Source organism: Phyllobates terribilis, unplaced genomic scaffold (assembly GCF_046119375.1).
Source record: "Phyllobates terribilis strain yellow unplaced genomic scaffold, ASM4611937v1 Scaffold_3__8_contigs__length_932513732, whole genome shotgun sequence".
Classification (NCBI taxonomy): Eukaryota; Metazoa; Chordata; class Amphibia; order Anura; family Dendrobatidae; genus Phyllobates; species Phyllobates terribilis.
In genome coordinates this window covers 364,870,815-364,898,166 of record NW_027362763.1, presented here as the reverse complement: position 1 = coordinate 364,898,166, position 27,352 = coordinate 364,870,815, and the positions used below count along the sequence as shown (strand labels likewise).

General features: G+C 41.0%; 1 protein-coding gene across 8 annotated transcripts in view; it reads right to left on the bottom strand.

Annotated features, from left to right (window-relative positions):
• Window positions 1-62: 62 nt before the first annotated feature.
• The window catches only part of DLGAP2 (DLG associated protein 2), a 1,383,198-nt gene continuing 1,355,908 nt past the window's right edge, over window positions 63-27,352 (bottom strand). For all 8 annotated transcript variants that reach the window (XM_073675364.1, XM_073675367.1, XM_073675365.1 and 5 more), the window contains 2 exons: window positions 14,406-14,558; window positions 63-11,879 (listed from right to left, as the gene is read on the bottom strand). In XM_073675364.1, the coding sequence (XP_073531465.1) occupies window positions 11,661-11,879; window positions 14,406-14,558 (372 nt within the window). In that variant the 3' untranslated portion in view covers window positions 63-11,660. The remainder of the gene's footprint in view (window positions 11,880-14,405; window positions 14,559-27,352) is intronic.

The following is a 27,352-nucleotide window of genomic DNA, read 5'->3' as shown; positions in this document are numbered from 1 at the left end:
AGTAGATTGAACCCAAAACACGACAGGTCTTAAAAACATCATTTTATTGTTTTTGCTATTAATATATACAATACATAGATAAACATGGCTTTTTTGCTGCCCTTGTTGATAGAATGTTAACGGTTTAAAAAGATGTATATATTGCACTTAAAAATGTTATCCCGTACCGAAAACATTTTACCAACAGCAGTAAACTTTATGTGTACATTATATATATATTTATATATATTTATATATCTTCTATTGGAGCAAAAGAGAAACAAAGCATAAATTATACATGTCTAAAGGAGTCGATTCTTTAATACCATAATACAAACTATGTCAATGAGTCAATGAAATTTGCTTTTCATACAGGCCCTGTTTCAAATAATGGTGGCTGGTTTATTGATAATACAGTAAAAACAGTTACAGGTAATAGCAGAATTGTGTCCACATGATATGAGATAAGCATTAGTGAATGACTCCACAATGGCATAGTATGAGGGTATAAGCCATACATAACTCTTTGTATTGTAGTTTACACTATAAGATATGTTCATTATTATGAATAGCAGAAGTGGACTCAAAACCTAACTAATTAGACACAATTTGAGATTTGGTTGAAGTAGGTTCGAGTACTTTGCTACTATTTGCCTCATATTTTCTATTTCGTACATTTTTTGGGGGGAAAACAAAATATATAATTATAGCAAGAAATGAGTAAAAATTAAGCAGTTACATGATTTTTGTAGCTTGCAAAGGGCAAGCTGAATTTTTCCAAATGTTGACTTTGTCAACTGCCAGAAATAAGGTTATTACTTTATCACAACTATAGTATAAATGGCTTTTTATATTCGGTATCATTTTTGGAAAATGTAGTAAACGCCCATGCATTTTTTAGTTAACGCAATATAATCGCTGACTTTGATTTTAGATCGTCTTTCAAACTGAACGGGAAGAGGTTCACTCATTTCTTTGGCTATGGAGCCCTCTAGTTACACATAGTATCATTGTTACATGCAGAATCTTTGAGATGTGAATTAGCAGCTTGACATGAATAGGCTGAATGCCGCTACTGGAAGGAAATGCAGGATTTGTAAGAAGCAGCAACCCATGGAAATGCACTGCAGACCTTCACAGCATAGCCTTCAGATAAAAAATGGAGCAGCAAACCTCATATACCTCATATACAGTAGTCATAAAAGTTCTACTTTAACTGCCATATAAAACATGATGTTGAGTAAAAAATATTTCACCTTTTTAATGAGTTTATGCAGTCATGCATTCAATATAATGTTTGGCACTAGGTAAAAGAGGAACGTTGGACACGTATCTTTTCTGGAAGATGCATTATGCAAGTTTATAGGTGTTCCTCAGCCACGTTCTACTTATTCTGCAAATTTATTGTACCCTTATCTCAAGGAGGTAAGGAGAGGTCCATACATTTACTGTCCCCACTCTTCTTTCTCTTGCCCTAGATTCTCCATTCTTCACATATTGCTATCTTCTTTGCTTAGAATAGTTAAAAAGGCTAACATCATCAATAGACTTTTTTCCTACTGATTTATGTAGCTTATGCTGACTGTGTTTTGTCTTGGTAGAAAATAGCATTTCGATTCTGTCTCACCGCTGGTATAATTTGGATACAAATGGCCATTTTCTCTGGCGCGAGTTGGAATTATGGGATTGATAACCCATAGCGGTATGATTGAACCAAAGTGAGCTGCAAGTTGTTTATTGTAGTGTGAATTTGTAGTTGAGGTTAAGAATACAAACCAGTTTAGGCCATGAGGCTACCGTGGGTATTTGCCCATTGCTCTAGTGAAAATAAGACATTGCTTTCTTCTAATCTATTACTATATATATTTACATATATGCAGAAATATAATAGGTATATATCATTTTATTTGAAAACATATACATTCATCCATTTTGTAGTTTTGCTTTCAGTTACACTTTAAGGCGATTTGGTTATTCATCCTTCTTGATAAATAATTTCAGAAATCAAATCTTTTCCATCTTCTCGATGTTCTCCTAACTAGTCAGTCTGAGACAACAAAGACCTGTAGTGAAACATGCGTATGTATGTTTGCGCCATACTCGTCACATGCTAATTAAGTATTTGCTTTCCAGAAATTTCTTAGTATAAGAAATATTTAACTTAATATTACAACCTTTCTCTGTGTATTCAGGCATATGACAGGCTTGGAGATACGGTGACAGATAGATAAAGTGCTTAGCAAGGTGGAAAAGATGGCAGCACATGTTTATGTTTTGCTCCTTGTATAGGGATGACAATCAATATCTTGTGATCAATAATAATGAATTATACACTAGGTTGCATATAATGGGCATGTCAGAAAAATTACAGTGTCTTATTAGGTTGATACAATCAAAGTTCTGTTTGGCACACCGACACATTTTAAATTAACATATTCATTTTGTCTTCTCATTTAAAATAAAATATTGGATCTGGACATAGGTAGGTGTTTAATTGCTGTGAATCTCCTTTTCTTTGTCAACCAAAATATTGTAATTGAATTAAAAAATATTAACATTAATAAAATGTTAATATTATATACAATATAATAAGAGTCAATTTGCTCCATTGAAATCAGTGGGTTTTGGTGCTCTGATATTGAAGGCTATACAAATAGCAGAATCAAAGGACAATTAGAGCTGAATAGTGCCAAGTGAATATACCTTTTCTTTACTGGGTTTGTTGACTCAAATCCTGGACCTCCACCAATTATTTTGTTGAAAGGAAGTTATCAAAAGATGATCTATTGTTTAAATCAAGTTATTTTGTTACATGTTTTTTAAAAAAGGGCATTTTTTTCACATCCCTATATTGATCAAAAAATAAAATTAGTAGCCTTGCAATTTTCTCACTGGCCACCGGGGCTTTTTTTAGACTCTCACTTCCTGTTTCTTCCCAGTAGAGGCAGGATTGACCATGAGGTGTAACACCTCTATACACAACTGATAACACAGAATTCACCAGTCACAATAGGTGATGTCGCAGGTCACTTTGCTCCCCCTCCCTCCACAATGAACTTTGTACAAGCTAATTAGATACTTCAATACAATAGATAGCCATTATAGTCAAAACTTGAACCTATGTACATGTGTTATTTCCTGAAACAAAAGGCAGAATGAATCTATAAAATCCCCAGTGGCTAGTGTGATAATAGTCAGATGTTTATTCTTAATACAGATTGTGCCAAGTAAAAAAACAGCCAAAATGTTAAAAAAATACATGTAACGCAAAAACCTGATTTAATCTATAGGTCATTTTCTGATAACCGCTTCCCGTTAATTAGAAACTGCTGAATTCTCCAAGATAAGATTTGATAACTTTGCTTCAAACTGTATATTTTAGCTCGGAACAGAAAACCATTATATTGTTTTTAAAATGATCCTTTAACACATTATCAAACATTTTATTAAAGGGCGTTTATAGCATTTTCTAAAAGTTGGCAATGAGTAAGGAATCTTCAGGGAAGTTAAAGGTTAACTAATACTTATTTCTTTATTTTAGAACATTCTCTGCTTTTTGTCAACTTTTAAAAAATCCCAATAACCCCTTTGAAAGTTAACTACTTTTACTGTGGAAGAATGGAGATGATATTTCAAAAGCTGCAATGTCTTGTTGAGTGTGTGCTTTGGAATTTTGACTATTTGTTGGATGAAACACTACGCAAAGTTTTAAAGCTTATATGGGTATTTTCAACCTTTTTTAAATGTAGTTACTCTCTTCCACCTCAACAGAAAAAGTGGACTAATAGAAGACTTTAGATTCAGACTACGCTGAGTTTGTTTTTAGTCTGTTACACTGGAAATACATAGGTCAATGTATGACCAAGTATTAAGAAACATGTAAAAATCCACTTTACTATTTCCAGGGTTTGGATATAATTTATCTTGATGATTTTTAGTCTTCAGCTTAATTTCTTAACTACAGTGTTTTTACTTTAGGCTTAATGTGGGGATTATGGAAAAAGGAACATATTTTATTTATACATTATGTCACATATTACTCTCAGGAAATCTCAATGGCCCAAAGGGCTCAGTGCAAGCACCTGAATCCTCATCTCTCAAAACTTCTGTCAAAAGTTTTCTTAAAACTTTAAGATCAATTTACCATAATTTTGAAAAAAAAGACCAGCACATTTTTAGCAATAGTTACACATTTCTGGATTACCTATTTTGGGTAAGCTTACATGTTGCAGATTTGTTGAAGAAAGTTTGCAACCGAAAATATGCTTGATACATCTGAATGGCTTTGTATATAATGCTGATGCACTGATTTTTACAAACTGCATTCAGGTGAATAGGTCAGTTGCATAACTTTTACAAAAAAAGTTGTCTTATATGAACCCGTACTGAAAATTAACTACCTGTGACATATTAGAATGTGTACATTGTCTATATCGTTTTTAAAAAATACATGTATCTTCTGTAAAACTTTGGGATACTCTGCTGGGACTGTAAGTTATTTTTTTAATTTTTTTTTCAACAGCAGAAACTATGCTACATAGAAAACATTCTCTTTAATACTGAAGAAAAGCCAACAACCTGTCCCATCGAAACCAAGCTTATAAGGCTTCTTTATCATATCTGGAAAACATTGGTTTGGTTTAGGATAGGTTTATTACTATTACCATAGTAAACAGAACATTGCTTTCATAAGGGGGCTAGACCTAGATCTGATAAAGGTACTCACTTACTATAAAGCATTTACAGCTATAGTAGATCCTGCACATAACATCACAATATTAAAAAAAGGAACAAAAAGGGGAAGATCTACTAAAGAGGACCTGTCACCAGTTCAAAAGTTGACAGTTTTTGCTCTTATTTTATTCCCCCTGTTCCCCTGAGTCTCCCCCAACAGCCCCCCCAAAAAAGCAGAATACTCAAGAGCAATAGGAATAAAATATGAGCAATAATTGGCCACTTTTGTCCTTGTGACAGGTCCTCTTTAAAGAAGCATTCCTGTTATTTTTTATTCCTTAAACCTGTCTAAATGTTAGTGTAGTGTACTTTAAGAGTGTTAATATACTCACCGATTGCATTCCTCACTGGTGCCCAGCGCTGCTCTAATCCTTTTCTGGGTCAAATGATGGCTTATCCGACTAACTGCCTCACACTGCGCTCTGAGTGACCCAGAGGTGGCTTTTACAAAGAAAGTCTATGGAACGTCAGAACGTGGCTCCATACACTTACATTGTACAAGTGACTTACAGTTCACAGATAGAGCCCAGTGTGTTATGCAGAGTGTTGGAGCCGCTGTCACGTGATTCAGAAGATGACCAACCAAAATGCACTTGATACTGGAGAAATGGACATTGGTGTATATATTAAATCACTTACACTACACTAACATGTATACACATTTAGGGAACGCAAAAAATAATGTGCGTACTTGTTTAAGACTAGTATCAATCTTTAACTGAATTTTGTTCTACTAAAATGTGCCACAATTATTAAATGGCGCACGTCACTTAATGGGTTTAATGCATTTTGATGTGTCTTAAACCCAGAAAAATGAAATCTATGCCTTCTGTGAGCAGGAGAGTATTTGCTCTGCCTTTTATACCATTTTCTGTCTTGAATGATACATTTTTTGGGCTCCTGCTGGCTACAAACCTCCCACTAAGTTTTGTCCAATTATCTTCCCACTGTTGAAAAGTGGTTCACAAAGAAAACTCGTAAATTTTAGAGCCAATATAACGAGTGCCAAAATATTTAACTTATTGACACAAGAACAAAACCCCCTGCAAAAATCAATTAATAAATTCCCTTTATTGTGCTAAAATAGACCTCTGAATATGGTGGAGGAAACTATACTAACCAGCAACATTTCTTCTAAGCCTTTGGAGCTTGAGAATGGACTGAAAGCAGTGTCAAAAAAAGAGGTATAAACCCATAACATATGGTAACATCAATGAGGTCTGAAGCATTGAAAGGGTTACTGTCAATATTCCTGTTAGCTTAGGACAGAGAGGGGGTAAAATCTGAATCCTTGGTGATCTTGCGCTATGAAGTCGTTATTGTCAATATTACAGGTGGTCTAGGGCAGAAAAAGGGTTACTGTTGGATACCTGGTGTCTAGTGGGTTACTCACCCCTCCAGCCTCCAGGGTTGTCCCTATAGATGGAAGGCTAAGAAAAGGCACCCCTTTCTCACAGACTGTTCATATGGCCTATAATGTCTCAGTGACTGCTGTCTATGCCCCATCTCTGTTACACAAGCGACTCTTAGTCCCCCTTTCACACAGACTGCTTTCCATGGTTTCACCTTCACAAAGATTGCTCCTTCACAAACTGCTCCTCCATCACTAATTGCTCCCTTCCCAAAGACAGCTCTTTATATTCCCTCCTGATGGACAGCTTACCCTTCCAACTAAGGGCCCTTTCACACATCGTTTTCTTCTACGTTCAGTGGCCCCATCAGGGCTTACGTCCGAACCCCCCTGTGAAACGGGATTTGGGCGTATGCATCAACAGGTACATTGACTATAACGGTGCAGACGGAGTCACAGTGTGTTCTGTGGTGTATCATTTTTGTCCATATTCGTCTATTGTAGGTGGGTACCAAGATGTAGTCTACTTTGTCTTGTTGTCCTCTTCCAATAGGTGTGTACGGTCGAAAATAATGAACAACAGAGCACATTGTGACTCCGTCTGCACCATTATAGACAATGACTACGTCGGTACATACGCACAAATCCAGTTTTGTGGGGGTTTTGGACGTGAGCTGAGAAAACGCAGTTACACTACAAGGTTCTTTCTATGATTAGGTAGTGCACTGCATCAATGCGCTTTCTCATCACTGTCAAGATTGCTCAGGGCCTCTGCACAGGAGCAGATTTCCCTCAAGCAGGAGGGAACAGGTTAAGAACAATTTAAAGTGAACAGTGCTAACCAGTATTGTACACTCCCTAAATCCCTTGATGTTATACTATTTCTGATGCTGACAATGTTCTGAGATGAGAAAAGGTGAAGGACTCATGCATATAACCCTGCAGAGTGCGTAGAAGTACACCATGATACAGACTTCAGGCCATGTGTCTGTATGGAGTTTCCATGCACCTCTGTTAGGCATTGTATTCTTACCTAAAACAATGTAATTCTATGAGCACTCTGTGTAGTATGAAACTTAAATACAATATGCAGTCAATGGCCCGAGGCCTTAAATGGGGAATGGCTAGAAAGTAAAATCTTATTTACACATAAAAATATATATATTCTATTGATTAAACATGCAATAGATTTGGAAGTACTAGTTTTTAGAATGGATTTTGTTGAGAACTTGCACACACATTACTGTGGTCCATATTGACTAACTGTTTTTTTTAGTTTTTATTATGCTACTATTGAGGACTGTATTTTCAGGAGACTTATCACCTTTCACAATCCAATCACAAATGGCCCTTAATGATTTCACTTGAGACAGAATACACATACAGATTAAATGTTGAAACATTTCATTTCTTTCTGGTAGCAGTAATTTTTCTGCTGACTTCTGAATACAAAGAAGACAGTCATTTGTTTTATTACATGTATTATCTTGGATTCGGACAGTGTTTTTTTTTTCTAAAAATTACATTTTTATTTAGGCTTTTTTCTTTATTCTTTAACGTTTTTAGTAGACTGTGATGTGATGTTATTTTGAAGTCTATATTGGAAGATAAAATGCACAATATATTTTAGCTTGTGCCATTTTTGGCAGTATTTTTAGGCAGCATTGCTTAGGTATGGCGTTATTTTCTGCCATATTTCCTATAGGCTTTGCTACAGAACTTGGAAAACACAAGAAAAAAAAGCATGCTACAAATTTAACAAAATAATAATTCCATTAAAAATACTGTAAAAGATGCTTGCCACATTTTAAAAAAACATAGTATTTTAAAATGTGGGGTTTTATATATATTTTAGGATTCTAGAAAATAAGCCTGTGAATGCCTTTTTGTGAAAACCTTACTGACTACTTCCACTATAGTTGTCTAACCTGCTATATCATGGTTGCTTATTATTTGCTAATTAGTGATAAAAATTCAAATGGAACTGAATTTTACAAAAATGTGGAGTTGCCAAAATGCCGATTTTTTTGTAATTCGCTTCCACGCGGATTCCACAAAATGTTGGCCAGCGTGAAGGGATATCAAAAGGTTAAAAAAAAAAAGTATACTCACATTACCGCTCACCTCTCTGGCCACTGCGCTACTCACCGCCACCTGTGTTGTGTCATCATGATATCGTGACCTTCTTTGCATTTGTGGGGTTCAAGATCAAACAGCGGGGAATCAGAAGATGCTGCAAGGAACCGGACAGATGGCCATGACTAGTGAAGGGGCCGGAGAGATAAGAGGTAAGGCGTGTATAAGGATTCTTTTAATTTTTTGCATATAAAGTTTATTATGCTTTGGAGCCTGGAGAGATGCTGGAGCATAGTAAGAGACATTGAATTTGTGGAGAATTACAGTACTTGTCCGTAAATCGAATTTCCTGGGCAAGTTTGAATTTTGCCTGATCCACTCATCTCTATTGCTAAAATATTTAGTTTGGGACCAACACAACATAATTCCCTGTAGGCTCGCTAACATATGATAATAAAGTTATTTGTGTTTCCTATTATTTTAGAGCTAGAGAAGTTTAAATATTTAGCGTCTTTTTGTTTCTATTTTAGCTAAGCAGAAATCGGAACCGTTTGCAGCTCGCCTTGTCTGTACATCTTGGTGCATGTCTTTTTTCAAGACTTCTAAACCTACAGTTGTGTGATTACTTTACCAAATGGAAAGAGGGTATCTGATTATTTTTATGAAGGTAATTACAATGCATGTGAAACTAAGGCTAAATTGTATAATTCTCTAGGCAAATCTTTTCAAACAAGTAATAAAAATATTTTAAATATTACCTTATATAATTTAATAAAATAGCTTATTTATGTATTTGGCTATTTAGTTATCTATTTTATCTGTTTACTATGTATTTACCACATTATTTGATTACATAAAACTTACAATATTTTTCTTCAGCCTTTCCATTTTTTAGTTAATGATGCCAAAAATTGAAAGCCAAACTCAGGAATGTATACAAAAAAATGACCAAATGATTGTCAGTTTTATTATAACGTTTTAAGTGGTGAGTGGCCGACATATGTTACTCTGTAGCATATGACTAGCCATACATTTACATTTATCAGAACCATTTTAAATGGTGACACTGAATGTGAACACTATGAATTTAGCCTAAGTAGCCTACTTTAGTAACACTTTTCTGTCTTCTTTTTAACCACTCCTGGTGTTGACTGAAAAAAACTGCATTAAAACTGCATGTGTTAATCAAGTCTGAAGCAATTGAAAATGTTGTCAAATTAGAAAAAATCCCATCTTTAATTGCAGGTTTATCTAAGACCAACTGATGGTGACCAGCTAAACATTTGATGGTGAAAAATTAGATGGTCTTTACTGTATTTTCAGAGAATAACTGTGGCCCCAAGCTAATTTCTGTAATCAATATGCCTCTCAACTTAAACCAATAAAAAAGTATGTATCAAGGACTTTTACTAACTTAGCTTGCTATAGTAGAGCACATGGAAATGGACATTCTAAGCAAGACAACTCTGTAGCTGAATGTTTGAATGGTGGGATGATAAGTGATAACATAAAGTTAAAAAAAGAAAAACAAAACAATAAACTTATTTTATTTAGTATGTACACTGTAGGCAGTTTATGAGTTAGTATTCGAACTTAATATTATAGAAACAAAACTTTTTTTTTAAATTATTGATCAGCCTTTCCAAACCTCAGAATTTTTGTTATATACTCTATTGTCTTCTTTTGCTTCCTTCTTTTCAAAACTCCATGCTGAGAGTGATATTTTATCTGCCTAGTACATGCTTCTTTAGAAGCTACTTTCAACTGCTGCCCTAAAAAATCCATATTCAAACACTATTTACAAACATACTCCCTGTGTGAGCTTCTAAGCCCAGTGTTCAAACAGTGAGAGTTTGATAAATAGTGTTGAGTATGGAGTCTTTATAGAGCAGAAGTTGAAAGCAGCTTCTTAAAGGGCATGAGCTAGCCAGGTAATTTTCAGCATGGTTTTTGGAACAGAAGAAAGAAAAACAATGTGATGGAGTATATTACAAAGATGCATATCCTTGCAAATGCTGATTAATAATTAAAAAAAAAAGTTTAGCTAATGGTATTAATAATGGTATTCTAATAAATTGTATTAAAAAGAAAAAATACTAAAATGTTTAAGGCTTTTTATCACCATATCTGAAAGCTTTACTTTTTTCCAGTTTCTTTTGCAACTATATATAAATACTATCTTGGAAGGATATAGCAGCTAATGCAAATTACATTAATAGTTATTTTTTCCTGAAACTAAAAAAAGCCCTTTCCGCTAGTTAGCCACACACATGAAGGAAAGCTTTATGACAAATTAGACAAGAAAAACTAAACTGAAATTTGAGGTTACATGGTTCCTCTTTACGTTTTGCATACAGTTAACTGGAGATGCAAAAAATTGCTACATTCCCTTATTCCCTTACACTGTCGTATTTTGAGACAATCAAGTCATTAATGAAATCTGGTAAGGAAGAAAAATAATTTATATAAAAATAAATAAATTAATAAATTACATGTGTAAACCACATATCACCATTACTATACCTTAAAATAACCATCAAAACGGAAATATATCTACCACTTATAGTCATGATTTTAAAAATTATTACCACATCACAACTGGTATTTTAAACAGCAAACATTCATATTTGTAAGGATGCCCTGTCAACATAGTAGTAGCTTTAAGTGTGAGTTAATATAGCATATACAACAATGTATTAAAAATAAAGACAAATGTAAACAGAAGTGTAGGGTCCATGGAAGGACGTTTGACTATCATTTTCATATTGGGTCTCAAAACATCTTTTTGTTAAGGCATTCACTTTCTTTCCACAGATACACTCATGAAGTCTTCTTGCATTTCGAATACATAGTTAGATTGCAGAGTGCAAAGGGTTCACCCAACAAAGGGATGTATATCAGATTCAAGGAGCCAAACAGGTTCTTGGGGGTTCTATTTTTCCAAGCAACCAAATGAAATATTAGAGATTGGTGATCTTTTGTTGCTCTATGCAACCTGCTAATGTGAATTGAAGCAAGTATAGTTACCTATCTTGTCTGATCTAAATGAAATAAACAGGAGGTCAGAGAGTAATGCATTCATTTTCCCCTGCATTTTTAATGTGTAGCACCTTCTACTTGGAATAGCTAATGCCTCTAATGAGTGGCGAGATGTACCCATTTAGTTATTCTTGTTTCTAAAGATCGTGTAATTTATAAAAATAGAAATAACCAAGAATTTAGGCTGGGTTCCATCTTGGAGGTTTTTCTCGTTGTCCTCTGAGAACATGTTGGAGAAGTCAGGTCTCAACAAGCCCTATGCATGTAGCTGATCTCGAGTCAGACACGGGTAACAAAACAAGGAGTTTTTGCAATGAGTTTAGCAAACTCGGAGGAAATGAAATAGCATTCCACTGCGCTTATGGCACAAAGAGCACAATGACAAGGGCATATATAAGTAGAGAGATTAACTAAAATGATCAGGTGTGCTACAAACTGTACAAATATGTTGTTTAAAAAAGACCAATACAGTGCTTTGTTCTTAAAGCCTAGTTTGGGCTTCTGGTATGTATATTTCGATGCTGTCTGCACGCTCACTGGCTGAATTTTGCCGGAATGAAGCCGCTCTTTTTGCAGCCATTAAACGTCTTCTGGCTTCTTGTCTTTGACGGTCAGGTAGGTCCAGAGACCTTTCTCGAGTGACAGGGAATTTTCCCCTGGAAGTTTTCTTTGGTATTGCAGGTGGGAATTTCTTGTCACCCTAAAAATCATATAAAAATAGTGTTATTTCATAAAAAAAATGTGAAACATTTCTCATAACAAGGAAACCTACAGTAGGCTGTGAACCTCAGATGGAACACTCTGTTTCTAATTTTCTCACCAAAAAAAGGAACCTGTCAGGATTTCCAAATATAAAGTATGGCCACCACCTTTAAGGTCTCTTTTACCTTTTACCGTATTCTAGTAATCTGTATGCAAGTCCCCAATCCCCTCTGCATAGCCCAAAAATACCTTGTTTAATACCATTTGGTGTGGTCCGATCCTAAGGGCGTCACTTATCTTGATTTGGTGCCTCCTCTCTTTGCTATTGCAGTCCTCTCAATTGCTTCATGTGGATGATATGTCTCACGTCATCCACACAGTGACCTCATTGCTTTCCTGCGCAGGCGCACTTTTCTCTGCCATAGTGAGGGTAGAGCAAAGTACTGTAATGCGCATGTGCTGGGAGAGTCCAAAGAGCGCCGATGACCCGGAGGTAAAGCCAGCGCTTATGAATTACAGTACTTCACTCTGCCCTCAGCAAAGCAGAGCGAAGCATACCTGCGCAGGAGAGTGATCGGGGGACACTGTGGGGATGACGTAAGGCGCGTCATCCACATGAAGCAAGCATGAGGACAGTGATTGCGACGAGAGAGAAGGCACCGAAGCAAGACCAGCAACGCCCATCTGACCGGACCGCACCGTACCATATAGGTGTATAATAAGAAGTATCTTTGTGCTATGCAGAGGGGATTGGGGACTTATAATACTTAACATTTTTTTAAACACACCCATTTGTGAAAATTATTATTATTCCAAGATGTATTGATTAAAATCAACTTTAATATTAACTTTGTTTGTAGGAAAACCCCTTTAATTGAGCTGCTCTGAAAGATTTATTCCCTGACAGGGATGCCTTGTCTAAAAGCTCCCTGCCATGCTTGGTCATCATTAGAGCTGAATAAATTAGAGTAGAGTTGAATTCCACTCAAATTTTAAAAAATCTGAATTTGCGGATTTTTTGCAATTTTTCTGAACTATAAAGAGCCATCAAAAGGTTAAAAAATACACTAATACACTATTACTCACCTTACCCCTCTCTTCTCCAGCCCCTTCGCTCCTCACATCACCTGTCCTTTCCTCGTCGCATTTTCTGATCCCCACCATGTGTGCTGATGAGACTTGGGATGGTTCTATGTATATGTGCACAATGTCACAGCGCATGTTGTGACATCATGACGTTGTGACCTTGTGCAGGCTTGTGCAAAACCCTCTCAGACCTTATCAGGGTCGGAAGTCCCAGCTCAGTGGGAGAGACTGGGGGATTTCAGTGGAGGAGATCAGAAGATACGATGAGGACTGGATGAATGACGGTGAGGAATACAGGAGTCAGAGAGGTGAGTGGTAAGATGAGTGCAAGGATTTATTTTTATGTTTGACATGTTACATTTATTATGCGCCCAGGCCAGATTAAGGGACATTGAATTTGTAGAGAATAACATCCCAGTAAAATCTGAGCACACGGCAAATTCGAACGTTGCCTTATCCATTTATGGCACCTGGTTTGCCAGTCAGTGCAACACTGAGCAATAATAATGCTTTGAAATACAAGTAGAATAAAAAAAATCTCACCTTTAAATAAACCTAACTCCTTTTTTCATTCTAATATTATTTTATGTAGTGAATTTACTGATGTTCTTTCCTTTGCATCGAGAGAAGCAAAGGGTAACGTTTCTCCTTGCGGGGAGTGACATGTCAAGCCTGACATGCCGAGGTGAGGAGACTTTTAAGCTGCAATGCTCCGCTGATAAATATGCAAATTGTCTCTTCAGAGATGAAGAGGACTAGAACTCTAGTGCCACCTATAGGAAGTAGCAATCCTAAAAGTCTATATTGACCCTTTAACGAGCTTTATCACATGACTTAGGATAAAAGCCAAAACCAGAATCTCAATTTGCAGCAGACACTGTGTTTCAGGCTACTGCCCCTTGTACCGTAAGTGCAAAGTGTGAGATCTGGTTTGCCTGGGCGAGAGGCGTCTGATCTGGATAGAGAGAAGCGAAAGAGAAAACGGTCGACACATAACCTTGTATGTGTAAATCACATGTGTGTGGCCATGTGATGACTGATAGAATTGTGAAGCAGAGGAGGAACCTAACAGTGTTTACATTACACACTGTTGGGATTTCCCATTGATAAGATTTTTTAGACTCTGGGTCTAATTTTATACCTTGCCTTGAACACCCCTGTAAGGATTCAACAGTGGTTGAAGAAACATGAACAGAATTCACCATGATGAAAACAATAAACACAAATCTGAAAATAAAGAAGCCCTAAAGACTAGATTTACATGCTTTCACAACACATAAATATATTGTGTGGCTTTTAAAAATGTAATTGATTTAATAATAAAAATGTCTGAAGACATGTCTACATTATGCGTTGATTTTTTTAATATTACAGTTTACTAGATCACTGTGTTAGATTAAGAGGAATATGATGTGTTATTTGCAATGTATGTTCCCACCTTCTTTTCAGGAGAATCCATTGCTTTCCAATCATTGGCTTTCAACTGGTGCAACTTGTCAAACTTCAAGCTTACATCCTCAATGGATAATTGCAGGAGGTCCCAGAATCCTGCTAAGTCTTGTGAAGTAGGCCTGGGCATTGCACTTGGATCCTTAAAGTTAAAAAAAGGCAGAATAATTGTATAAATATTACAGATGAAAAAAACTGCAAAGAAATTATATAATATATTTATTTTCATATAAGAACTCTTTTCACATAGTATTATAACTAGAGGCCCATAATGGCAAAAGTGGAAATACTGTTCCGTCTAATCTGACTCTCAACAGTTCTTGTTAAAATCAACAACAGAAGAACTTTTAATGGGGTTTTTCACATTAAAACCCTTTTTCACATTACAGCTGACCCAGTATTCAGATGATAAACGTGGTTCCAGTTTCGTAAGGCTATATTCACATGAACGTGTGAGTGTTACAATCCGAGAGATTGTGAATGATTTTTTTCTCATCCTAGTTGCTTGCAATTATTTTTGTAATCTGTCTAAATTGTTTTATCCATTGACTCTTAACAATGTATCAGTTAAAAACAGATGAACATAGGATGGAAGTCTTCAGTACAAAGTCGGTATTTTATGCGTCATCCGTTTCATACAGATCCCCATAGACTTTAATGACAGAGTCTGATCTGCAAATTGGACATGTTCTGAGTCTCACGGATCAGACACACGGATCCGTTTTTAAAACTGCTGTGTGTATGGCTCAATTAAACTCTATGGGTCAATATAGAGTCTGAGGAAAAAAATGGACAGCACTAGGACGTTTCGCACGGATGTGTGAATGCAGCCTAAATCTCAGATGTTTGCAGTAGCTGCTCTGGCTCATAGAGGTCATATGGAGGTTACTCCTCTGTATGACACACATATGCCCTAACAAAAGCATATACAGTGGTTGAAATAAGTATTGAACACATCACCAATTTTCTAATTAAATATATTTGTGAAGGTGCTATTGACATGAAATTCTCACCCGATGTCGGTACCAATCCATCTAATCCACACGGGCAAAGAAATCAAACCATAGCTGTCCATAAATTAAGATATATGTAGAGAAATGGAAAATGTATTGAACACATAAAGAAAGAGAGGTGCAAAAAGCAATGGAAAGTCAGGACACCTGCTGAAATATATCAGTCATTAGAAAGCAATCCTGCCACTTAGGGAAAAATAATATCAGCTGGTTCAACTGATGGCCTATAAGAAGGTGTCTCATTACCAAGGCACCACACAAGAAACATTTCATGATGGGTAAAACCAGTGCGCTGTCTCAAGACCTTCGCAACCTTATTGTTGCAAAACATACTGATGGCATTGGTTACAGAAGAATTTATTAAACTACTGAAGGTACCAGTGAGCACTGTTTTGGCCATAATCCAGAAGTGGAAAAAACATAATTTCACCATAAACTGGCCACGACCACAAAAATATATGGAAGGAACTAAAGCTCAGAGAAGGAACCTACAGAACCTTCTGGATTTGAAGAGTATTTGTGTGAAAGAAAGGGCCAAAATCACACCTGAGCAATGCAAGGGACTAGTTTCTTCATAAGAAGGCGTCTTGAAGTTGACATCACCAACAAAGGCTTTTGTACAAAGTATGAATAAATTTATTAAATTTATAGTCCAGAGAGCCTCTCACCTAGCCAAATCAGTTCTCATACTTTGCACTGACGAGGACCAACAGCCCTTAACACCGTGTCTGCAAATTGAGATTCTGATTTGGTTATTATTAGTGTTGAGCGAGCACTAAAATGCTCGGGTGCTCGAAGCTCGGGCCGAGCTCGCCGTGATACTCGGGTGCTCGACCCGAGCAACGAGCCCAATGTTAGTCTATGGGAGACTCGAGCATTTTTGCGGTGGCACCCCCGGCAGTCTTTTAAAAGCCTAACAAGTGCCCAAAACGATAGTGACAGTGCTCAAATGACATGGGGACAGCATGGGGATCGCCCCAGGAAGCATTTCTGACCCCCTGGTCACTGCTGTCAACAACGTGGTCAGAGGTATTAAGCCACTTTTACAGGCTCACAATAAAACGAAAGTGAAACTTTTTTCCTGTGAAATATGTTAAGGAACATCCTTTCCAGGGAAAAGACTTGTGTATAAGTTAAAATAAATGACCAAAACCAAAAATACTCCTCCACACCTTCGGCTATGTTCACAAGTAGCATTTTTTATGCGTTTTTGCACTTTTGTATTGCTTTCAACTATGACAAATGCATTCACCGGGAAATGTCATTTTAACATTTTACAACCTTATCTGGCCATGTGCTGTGTGACACATGCATAAAGTGCTGAAAAGACATGGGAACAGCATGGGGAAGACCCCTGGAAGCATCTCTGACTCCCAGGTCACTGTCTAAAAGTGTGCCTATCATAAGTGATCCTTGCCGCATCAGAAGATGCAGACTTGCAACTATCCCCATGCAAGTTCTAGTCCCAGGGCAGTGTTCAATTGTACCTCCCCCATTCCTTGCAATACAAGCGTAAGTATGCAGCCTGCCACCCACCCACCCCCAGGCTGCAATACCATACTGCTTGCTTGCTTGAACCTGAAATTGGGCCTTTTAGGCATGTGGAGGCGGAATCTGGCCACCACGTCATGGCTGTGTTGGCTGCCTGGAATCCATACTCAGTCCCCAGCCGCCCGGCGGCCGGGTGTCCATACTCAGTCCCCAGCCGCCCCGCGGCCGAGTGTCCACACGGTCCCCAGCCGCCTGGGGGCAGTCGGGTGTCCATAAACGGTCCCCAGCCGCCCCCATTTCTCCTTGGAACATCCCCCCACACACTTTTCTTAGCCCGGCCTGCTTTAGGCAGCATTGGACGAGCCCACCAGAGAACCAGACTCCTCCGGTGGGCCCTGACTTCTCCATCGGTGGAGTTGAGAGTGCCAAGGTGAGGAGCATGATGATGATGACAGAAGTTAGCATCTGCTATGTTTTCTTTTAATGCAAGTGTAAGTGTGCAGCCTGCCACCCACCCACCCCCAGACTGCAATTCATACTGCTAGCTTGCACTTGAAATGGGGCCTTTTAGTTTAGAGGAGGCCGAAGCTGGCCACTACCTCATGGCTGCTTCGGCAGCGAGGTATCCATACTCAGTCCCCTGCCGCCCGTATTTGTCCTGGTGTGCCTTATACATAAGATTAAGTGCGTATACCAAAACATTACCTGTGCCCTCCCCAGTGCATTTAGTGGGAAGGAGAGCCTATTCCGCTGTAGTGTGTGCATGCCAAACCCCTGTTCATGGTACATGCGAAGATGCCTCCCACCTTGCACCTGTCGTTGCAGACTTGCAACTATCCCCATTCAAGTCCTTGTCCCAGGGCAGTGTTCAATTGTACCTCTCCCATTCCTTGCAATGCAAGCGCAAGTATGCAGCCTGCCACCCACCCACCCCCAGGCTGCAATACCATACTGCTTGCTTGCACTTTAAATTGGGCCTTTTAGGCATGTGGAGGCGGAATCTGGCCACCACGCCATGGCTGTGTCGGCGGCCTGGTATCCATACTCAGTCCCCAGCCGCCTGGTGGCCGGGTGTCCCCGCTTGCTCCCCAGCCTCCAGGGGGTGGCCGGGTGGCCCTGGCTTCTCCATCAGGGGAGTTGAGAGTGCCAAGGTGAGGAGCATGATGAGGATGATAGAAGTTAGCATCTGCTTTGTTTTGTTGTAATGCAAGCGCATGTATGTAGTAGCGGCTAGGCCTGAGGAGGTCAGCGGTTTGGCGCATATCCTACCTCCTCCGAGGATTGCTGGATGTTTTCCTGCTACTATCCAAGTTCTATGACTCCCGTTAAAACAAAGCTTCAGGTAATAAATGATGGATGATGGATGAGGTAGTGGCAAAGGAGAAAGAGCAGGAGGAACAGGGACCATTCACATCAATATCAGGCCAGTCAACCAGATATGTCTTGTAGGATATGTTTCTGTAACAAAAGGAGCGGTTCGGCTGCACAGTTATAGGGCATACAGTGAGTGCAATGCCTACCAAAAATTTCGAGGCACTCCAATGCCCCTTGGAAATGACATGGAGGTCAGAGGGCGTTAACTAAACCTTTTTTTCCATTTATAGCAACTGGGTCTCCTGTTCACTGTTGGCCTAAGCAGTGAATGGAATGCTTTCCAAAAATTATGAGGTACTGCAATGCCCCTTACAAGAGCCATGTGTGGCACCCCAGGGGTCTGGTCACCACAGTAATAGAGATTACGTCGGAGAGCAAGTGGGAGGTTTCCTGGTCAGGATCCCTTAAACATGCAACATCCTCCTGCCCCAGTCCTGGGAGGGGAGAATTCTGCCCTTATAAACTGGATCTGGGGTGGGGTTGAGTGAGTCAGAGAACAGAGAACAGTCAGAGTCAGAGTGAGAGCAAGGGAAAGTAACAGCAAGGAGCTCTGTAGGAGCTAAAGACGAGGGGCTGGAAGCTGAGCAGAGCTCGCCCTGGCAGAAGACAATAGGAACCGGACACAGGAGTCCGAAGCTGTGAGGACTTATATATCCAGCAGCAGAAACCAGCCGGCAGGGGATTTCAGGTCCTCTGGCCATAGAAGCCCGGAGGCTCAGTCACAAGCAAGGGACCAGCATCGCCGTCGTGGAGCGGAGGCTAACAGAAGGCCCCAAGTCACCAGCCATACGGGTGAGCACTACACGGTACACTCAGGGACGTGGGCTACTTCTACCCGCTTACAGCAAGGTAGCCAGGAAGAGTGCAGACAGACGGGGAGGCCTACAACTCCACCTGGCCAAGGGAACTCCTGCTTGCTCACAGACTGACCAGGCCTCTTATGCTAGCCAGTACTCCCGGGAGGGTCTACCTTATAATCATCAGTAAAGACCCTGAACTGCACTGCAAAGACTCTGAGTCATTCCTGCTGCGCTCGTGCACCATCACCCCCATCATCCACACTCACTGCCCTGAGGCTATACTCCTCCCGAGGGGAGTTATCCCATTTTATGCTGCGCACACAACACCAGCCTCAGCGGACTGCCTCGCAGTGGTGGTACTCCCTGACCGCAATCCACGGGTGGCGCAGTCGGACAATTAACCTCAAAACCTAAGAAAGATTGCCACTAGTTTGACCAGCCTGAGCCACGGGACTGGGTCACCGCCACGGAGACTACATACCCCAGAGACCCGGCACCGGGTATCCCACACACGTGTACACACGGCCCAGGGGGCGCGTCACATGCAGTACAGCATATTACAAACATAAGTCCCATTATTGGGGAGTGGGTGTCCCATAGTATTTGCCTATGCCTTGCAAGCAAAAGCTGCCAAAAAGTAGGACGGAGCAACTTGCAATGCCCCTTACAAGAGCCATGCAGTACAGCATATTACAAACATAAGTCCCATTATTGGGGAGTGGGTCTCCCATAGTATTTGCTTATGCTTTCCCAGCAAAAGCTGCCAAAAATTAGGACGGAGCAACTTGCAATGCCCCTTACAAGAGCCATGCAGTACAGCATATTACAAACATAAGTCCCATTATTGGGGAGTGGGTCTCCCATAGTATTTGCTTATGCTTTCCCAGCAAAAGCTGCCAAAAATTAGAACGGAGCAACTTGCAATGCCCCTTACAAGAGCCATGCAGTACAGCATATTACAAACATAAGTCCCATTATTGGGGAGTGGGTCTCCCATAGTATTTGCTTATGCTTTCCCAGCAAAATCTGCCAAAAATTAGGACGGAGCAACTTGCAATGCCCCTTACAAGAGCCATGCAGTACAGCATATTACAAACATAAGTCCCATTATTGGGGAGTGGGTGTCCCATAGTATTTGCTTATGCTTTCCCAGCAAAAGCTGCCAAAAATTAGAACGGAGCAACTTGCAATGCCCCTTACAAGAGCCATGCAGTACAGCATATTACAAACATAAGTCCCATTATTGGGGAGTGGGTCTCCCATAGTATTTGCTTATGCTTTCCCAGCAAAATCTGCCAAAAATTAGGACGGAGCAACTTGCAATGCCCCTTACAAGAGCCATGCAGTATAGCATATTACAAACATAAGTCCCATTATTGGGGAGTGGGTGTCCCATGGTATTTGCTTATGCTTTCCCAGCAAAAGCTGCCAAAAATTAGGACGGAGGAATTTGCAATGCTGGCACCCTGGTGGTATAGTGGTGGTGGAGGCTGAGGATAAGGAGAAGAAGATTAAACAGCCGAAACGAGGAAGCGTATACCCATGTGTGGGTGTGAAGCGGTGCATGTGAATACACCTCCCGAAATAACACAGTGGATTTGACTTTATGTTACTCTGCTGTCATTTGGTGGTGATGAGAAGTCTGGGCCAATCCAGCCCTTGTTCATTTTGATAAGGGTCAGCTTGTCAGCATTGTCAGTTGACAGGCGAGTGCGCTTATCAGTTATAATTCCCCCAGCGGCACTAAAAACACGCTTCGATAACACGCTAGCGGCAGGGCAGGCCAGGACCTCCAAGGCGTACAGAGCGAGTTCATTCCAAGTGTCCAGCTTGGATACCCAATAATTAAAAGGCACAGAGGAATCACGGAGGACGCTGGTACGATCAGCAAGGTACTCTCTCACCATCTTTTGAAACTTTCCACTCCTTGTGAGAGTACCCCGCGCCTCAGGGCCTGTAAGCTGGGCGGGTGTCAGAAAACTGTCCCAGAACGTTGACAGTGTTCCCCTGCCTCTGCTGGATTGGAGTTGCATCTCTCTCGCCTGTACGCCTTGGTTGGGCAACGAACTGTGACCTCTGCCGCTAGCGTATTCAGATGGGAATTTTTTTAAGAGTTCTGCAGCAAGGGCCTTCTGGTATTGCCCCATTTTTGTAGACCTCTCCACCTCAGGAATAAGAGAGTGAAAGTTCTCCTTGTAGCGGGGGTCTACAAGTGTCACCAACCAGTAATGACTGTCACCCAACATTTTGACAATGCGAGGGTCACGGTTAAGGCAGCGTAACATAAAGTCAGCCATGCGTGCCAGACTGGTAACGGGCAAGATTTCCGTGTCCTCACCAAGATGACGACTGACCATGCTCTCCTCCTCCTCCTCCTCCTCTTCCTCCTCCCCCCTGTCCTCAGGCCACCCACGCTGAACCGACGGTATGACACTTGTACAGGTACTACCGTCTACAATGCATGATAACAGCTCCTGTTCTTCCTCCTCCTCCTCCTCTCCCTCATTGTCCCCCAATGCACGTTGGGATGAGATGAGGCTGGGCTGTGTGCAATCGCCCGCTACGGCTTCTTGATCCATCTCATCATACTCTGGCTGCAATGCCTCCTCTTTAATTCTCTGCAGAGAGCGTTACAAAAGACAGACAAGTGGGATGCTGACACTAATGATGGCGTCATCGCCACTCACCATCTTGGTGGCCTCCTCAAAGTTTGTCAGGATGGTACATATGTCAGACATCCAGGTCCACTCCTGAGGTCTTATGTGTGGAGTCTGACCTGAATATCGACGGCCTTGTTGCAGCTGGTACTCCACAACTGCTCTCTTCTGCTCACAAATCCTTTGCAACATGTGGAGGGTAGAGTTCCAACGTGTGGGGACATCACACACCAGTCGGTGTGCCGGAAGCTGCAAACGCTGCTGCAACACAGCAAGGGCGGCGGAAGCTGTAGCCGACTTGCGAAAATGAGCTGACAGGCGGCGTACTTTCACGAGCAGATCTGGCAACTCGGGGTACGATTTAAAAAACCGCTGAACCACGAGGTTAAGCACATGAGCCAGGCATGGTACGTGTGTGATCTCACCTCGCCTCAGAGCCGCCACCAGGTTACGGCCATTGTCACACACGACCATGCCGGGATGTAGGTTCAGCGGTCTCAGCCACAGATCTGCCTGCTCTTTCACAGCTGTCCACAACTCACAAGCAGTGTGAGGTTTATCACCTAAGCTTATGAGTTTCAGCACAGCCTGTTGCCGCTTGGCGGAGGCAGTACTGCAATGCTTCCAGCTTGTAACTGATGTGGTGATATCTGAGATGGAGGCTGAACATGAGGAGGAGGAGGAGGAGGATGCGCAGGAGCTGTACACTGTGGGGGCAACTCTGACTGACATAGGGCCCGCAATCCTCGGTGTGGGGAGGATGTGTTCCGTCCCAAGGTCCGACTGGGTCCCGGCTTCCACTATGTTTACCCAGTGTGCCGTCAGAGAGATGTACCGTCCCTGGCCACAAGCACTTGTTCACGTGTCCATTGTCAGATGGACTCTCCCAGTAACTGTGTTGTTGAGGGCACGGCAGATGCTTTGGGACACGTGCTTGTGTAGTGCGGGGATGGCACACCGGGCAAAATAGTGTCGGCTGGGGACCGAGTACCGAGGGACGGCCACCGCCATAAGATTGCGGAAGGATTCCGTCTCCACCTGCCTAAAAGGCAGCATTTCCAATGCAAGCAGTCGTGAAATGTGCGAATTTAGGACTGTGGCCTGTGGGGCGTTAGCTGCGAATTTCCGCTTTCGTTCAAAGGTCTGGGATATGGACAATTGAACGCTGCGGTGGGACGTGGACGTGGACGTTGATGCTGTTTCTTGAGAAACTGCCATAACAAGTGAAGACTGAGAGGAGGGGGCATCTTTACATGCAGTATGGACAGGGGATTGCCTTGCACACACAACAGGGGGTTCTATTGCACGCACAACAGTCGAAGAAGCAGTGGTGACACCCGCTGACACTGGTCGTGGACCCTGGGTTTCGCCCCACAAAGTCGGGTGCTTTGCTGCCATGTGCCTGATCATGCTGGTGGTGGTCAGGCTGGTAGTTTTGTCACCCCTGCTGATGCTGGCATGGCAGGTGGAACATATGGCCTTTTTGGGGTTATCAGCAGAGTCTTTAAAAAAATTCCAGACTCTGGAAGACCTACCGCTTGTACTGGCAACGTCCCTCGTGTTGGTGTTACGGGGAACGGTTGCCTGCCTTCTGTCTGCGGCCACCACACTGCTTCTTCATGCCTGTTTGGGTACTCTGCCTCCCTCCCCCTGTGTGCTGCTGGCCTCACTCTGCATGTCCTCCTTCCACGTTGGGTCAGTTACTAGATCATCCACCACCTCCTCCTCTTCCACTTGCGCACCACGATCCTCCTCCTCACTTCCTGGCAATTGTGTCTCGTCATCGTCCACCTCTTGTGACAGATTGCCAACGTCGACTTCCTGTGGCCGTGGCTGTTCAAATATTTGGGCATCGCAACATGGGATCTCCTCTTCCACCACTTCAAGCGCATCAGGCGAGGGGACCAAATATGGAAATAGACCAGTGAACAGCTCTTCAGAGTGTCCAAGTGTGGGATCACTTGCTGTCTGACGACACTCGGCATGGTGGGAGGAAGGAGCATCAGGGTGAGGAGGAGTATGCGGTCGAGACTCGCGGCTACTAAGAGTTGACCGTTTGGAAGACAGACCGGAGGTGGTGGTGCCCAGGTAACTGGAAGTATTGTCTGCTATCCAATTAATAACCTGTTCACACTGATCAGTTCTCAATACTGGTGTTGTTCTGTGCTTCCCTAGTAATTCGGTCAAGAAGTGGGAGCGAGAAGATGCGGCTGTTGGTTGTGGCACATTTTCACCTTGGCCACGGCCCCGTCCTCTGCACGAACCATCACCAGAACGTCCACTTCCACGTCCCTTGCCACGCGCCTTGCCCATTGTAAATGAAGCAAAATAGCTTACACTTGCACTATCAATGGAAAAAGGGTAATAAAGAGTAGATTAGAACCGTGGAAGAGGAAAACCACAGTTATTGTTTACTGGGGTATACCACACTTTTTTAAATAGAGATATTTGCGGCTGAACAGTGAGCGACACACTCAAACTGCTTTTTTTTTAGATACCAAAGGCCCAAAACTGGATAGTACAGCGATTTGACCCGTGGAACTGCGAAACCACACTGGGATGTCGGGCCTACTCAAGACTATTTTCAACAGATATATTTTTGTGTCACAACAGTCAGGAGACACTACTGTTTTTCTTTACGGAAAAAACTACCAAAACCTGAATAATAGAGATTTTTTACCGTGGAACAGCAAAACCACAGTTATAATTTACTGGTGTATACCAGGCTTTTTAAAATATATATATATTTGCGGCTGAACAGTGAGCGACACACTCAAACTGTTTTTTTTAGATACAAATGGCCCAAAAGTGGATAATACAGAGGTTTGTACCGTGGAACTGCAAAACCACACTTGTATTTCTCGGGCCTACACCAGACTATTTTCAACAGATATATTTGTGTCTGAAAAATCAGGGAGACACTATTTTTTTTTTTTTTACAGCAAAAAATGCAAAAAGCAGGATAATAGAGATTTTTTACCGTGGAACAGCAAAAGCACACTTCTGTCTCTCTGGCCTACACCAGACTATTTTCAACAGATATATTTGTGTCTGAAAAATCAGGGAGACACTATTATTATTTTTATGCAGCAAAAAATGCCAAAAACAGGATAATAGAGATGTTTTACCGTGGAACATCAAAACCACAGTAATAATTTACTGGTGTATACCAGGCTTTTTAAAATATATATATATTTGCGGCTGAACAGTGAGCGACACACTCAAACTGTTTTTTTTAGATACAAATGGCCCAAAAGTGGATAATACAGAGGTTTGTACCGTGGAACTGCAAAACCACACTTGTATTTCTCGGGCCTACACCAGACTATTTTCAACAGATATATTTGTGTCTGAAAAATCAGGGAGACACTATTTTTTTTTTTTTTACAGCAAAAAATGCAAAAAGCAGGATAATAGAGATTTTTTACCGTGGAACAGCAAAAGCACACTTCTGTCTCTCTGGCCTACACCAGACTATTTTCAACAGATATATTTGTGTCTGAAAAATCAGGGAGACACTATTATTATTTTTATGCAGCAAAAAATGCCATAAACAGGATAATAGAGATGTTTTACCGTGGAACATCAAAACCACAGTAATAATTTACTGGTGTATACCAGGCTTTTTAAAATATATATATATTTGCGGCTGAACAGTGAGCGACACACTCAAACTGTTTTTTTTAGATACAAATGGCCCATAGAACTGCAAAACCACACTTCTATCTCTCTGGCCTACACCAGACTATTTTCAACAGATATATTTGTATCTGAAAAATCAGAGACACACTTTTTTTTTTGGGGGGGGGGGCACCAAAAGGTTAATAAGATGGGTATTTGTACATTGTGAAGGAGGAAAAAAAAAGAGGATTTAGATAAAAATAAAGGATTTTTTCCTGGCCTCCGGGACCTGGAGCTAAGTCCAGCAATTTCAGCAACAGGAGCAGCACACAGGACTGTAATGCAGCGTTTGCTGGTATAACCACTGCGTCTCCTATACAGCCTGCCTGATATACCTGGGATGGATATTAGTCCTGAGAAGGACTGTTTGTTTGTTCTGGCAGCCTTTACAGACCCTACACTAACTATTTTGCTGGATATATCTCTCCCTAAATCAGCAGCGCTGTCCCTACACTGTGTGATCCGGAGCGACTGTGTCCAAGATGGCGGCGCCCGGTTTTAAATACTTGAGGTGACACTGTGCGGCCAGCCAATCACTGTAATGCCCACAAACAACATGGCTGCGGCATTACAGTGACTGGCTGGCAATCCCTGCATGTTCATTTGCTCTGTAAAGAGCGCCAAACATGCAGGGCGGAGACCCGAGCTCCCGCCCGAGTAACCCGGAAATGCTCGGTGCTCGCCGAACATCCCGAGTAGCGTGATGCTCGGGCGAGTACCGAGCAGTGTCGAGCATGTTCACTCAACACTAGTTATTATCCTAAGTCGTATTGCACGTCTCGTTAAAGGATTGATTGTGACTTGTAGGATTGCTGCTTCCAATAGGTGGCGCTATAGAGTTCAATTCCTCTTTTTCTCTGAAGAGGCAATTTGCATATTAAATTTATAGACATCTATGGTTTTATTTTTTTGCCCGTGTGGATTGGATGGGTTGTTACCGACATCTGGTGAGACTTTCATGGCAATAGCACCTTTAGAAATATATTTACTTAGAAAATTGGTGACATGTTCAATACTTATTTCACCACTTGTACAATGAGAGAACCACTTTAATGCACAGTCAGTAGCAGTTCTCAGCACTTGTAAGGTTGGGTAAGCTCGCTGTTTACTTGATATCTAAAGCTGGTATAATATAGTCATTAATCTATCTGTGAAGAGCCTTAAGCTGCCCTTCATAATCAATAGATACATGGTTTCTTTTTTGTCATGCTGAATTGTTATTTCAAAATGTTTTACATCTGTAAACTGTATATTATCCACTAGATGTCAGTATCTCCTAACATTGCGATATAGTTTAGAGCGCGCACTGGAATATGTAATTTGCTATTCTCAGTGGTTTCCCTTAGAATTGTAAATTACCCTACTATAATGGTAAATTTAGACAGCTGCAATAAGAGACCTAATAGAGATGAGTATGTTCACGTGAATTGAATTCACAAGACCTGGAAAATTCAAACAATATTTGAGTTGCATGACCCAACTACCCGCTGCTATTTTGCATAATTCCGAAGATCATTAGCTAGAAAAGTCTCACAAAACCTTGTCGACGCGCTCCTCAATAATGCCTAGCAGCTATCACAGTGTACAGCACCATGGAATCAATGGCGCTATATAAATAAATAATAATAATAATATATCACATCACACAGTATAGAGCAGCTTATCATAGCCTATATAAAAGCCGAGGCAGGGAAGCAGAGCAGGAGCCATTTTAGTGTGAATGTGATTAATGAGAGGACGTCACAGCTTACAGATAACCAATAGAAATAGGGATAAAAAGCCATAAAACGCAGAATATTCTGCACAGTTAGTGCTTTTCTAGGAGCTTGATGGTTCACAAACCTTTCAATTTTGAAAGACATGAAGGATGAACAAATATTGCGGTGCACACAGCTGCAGATTTTTCTTACGATCAGTCAG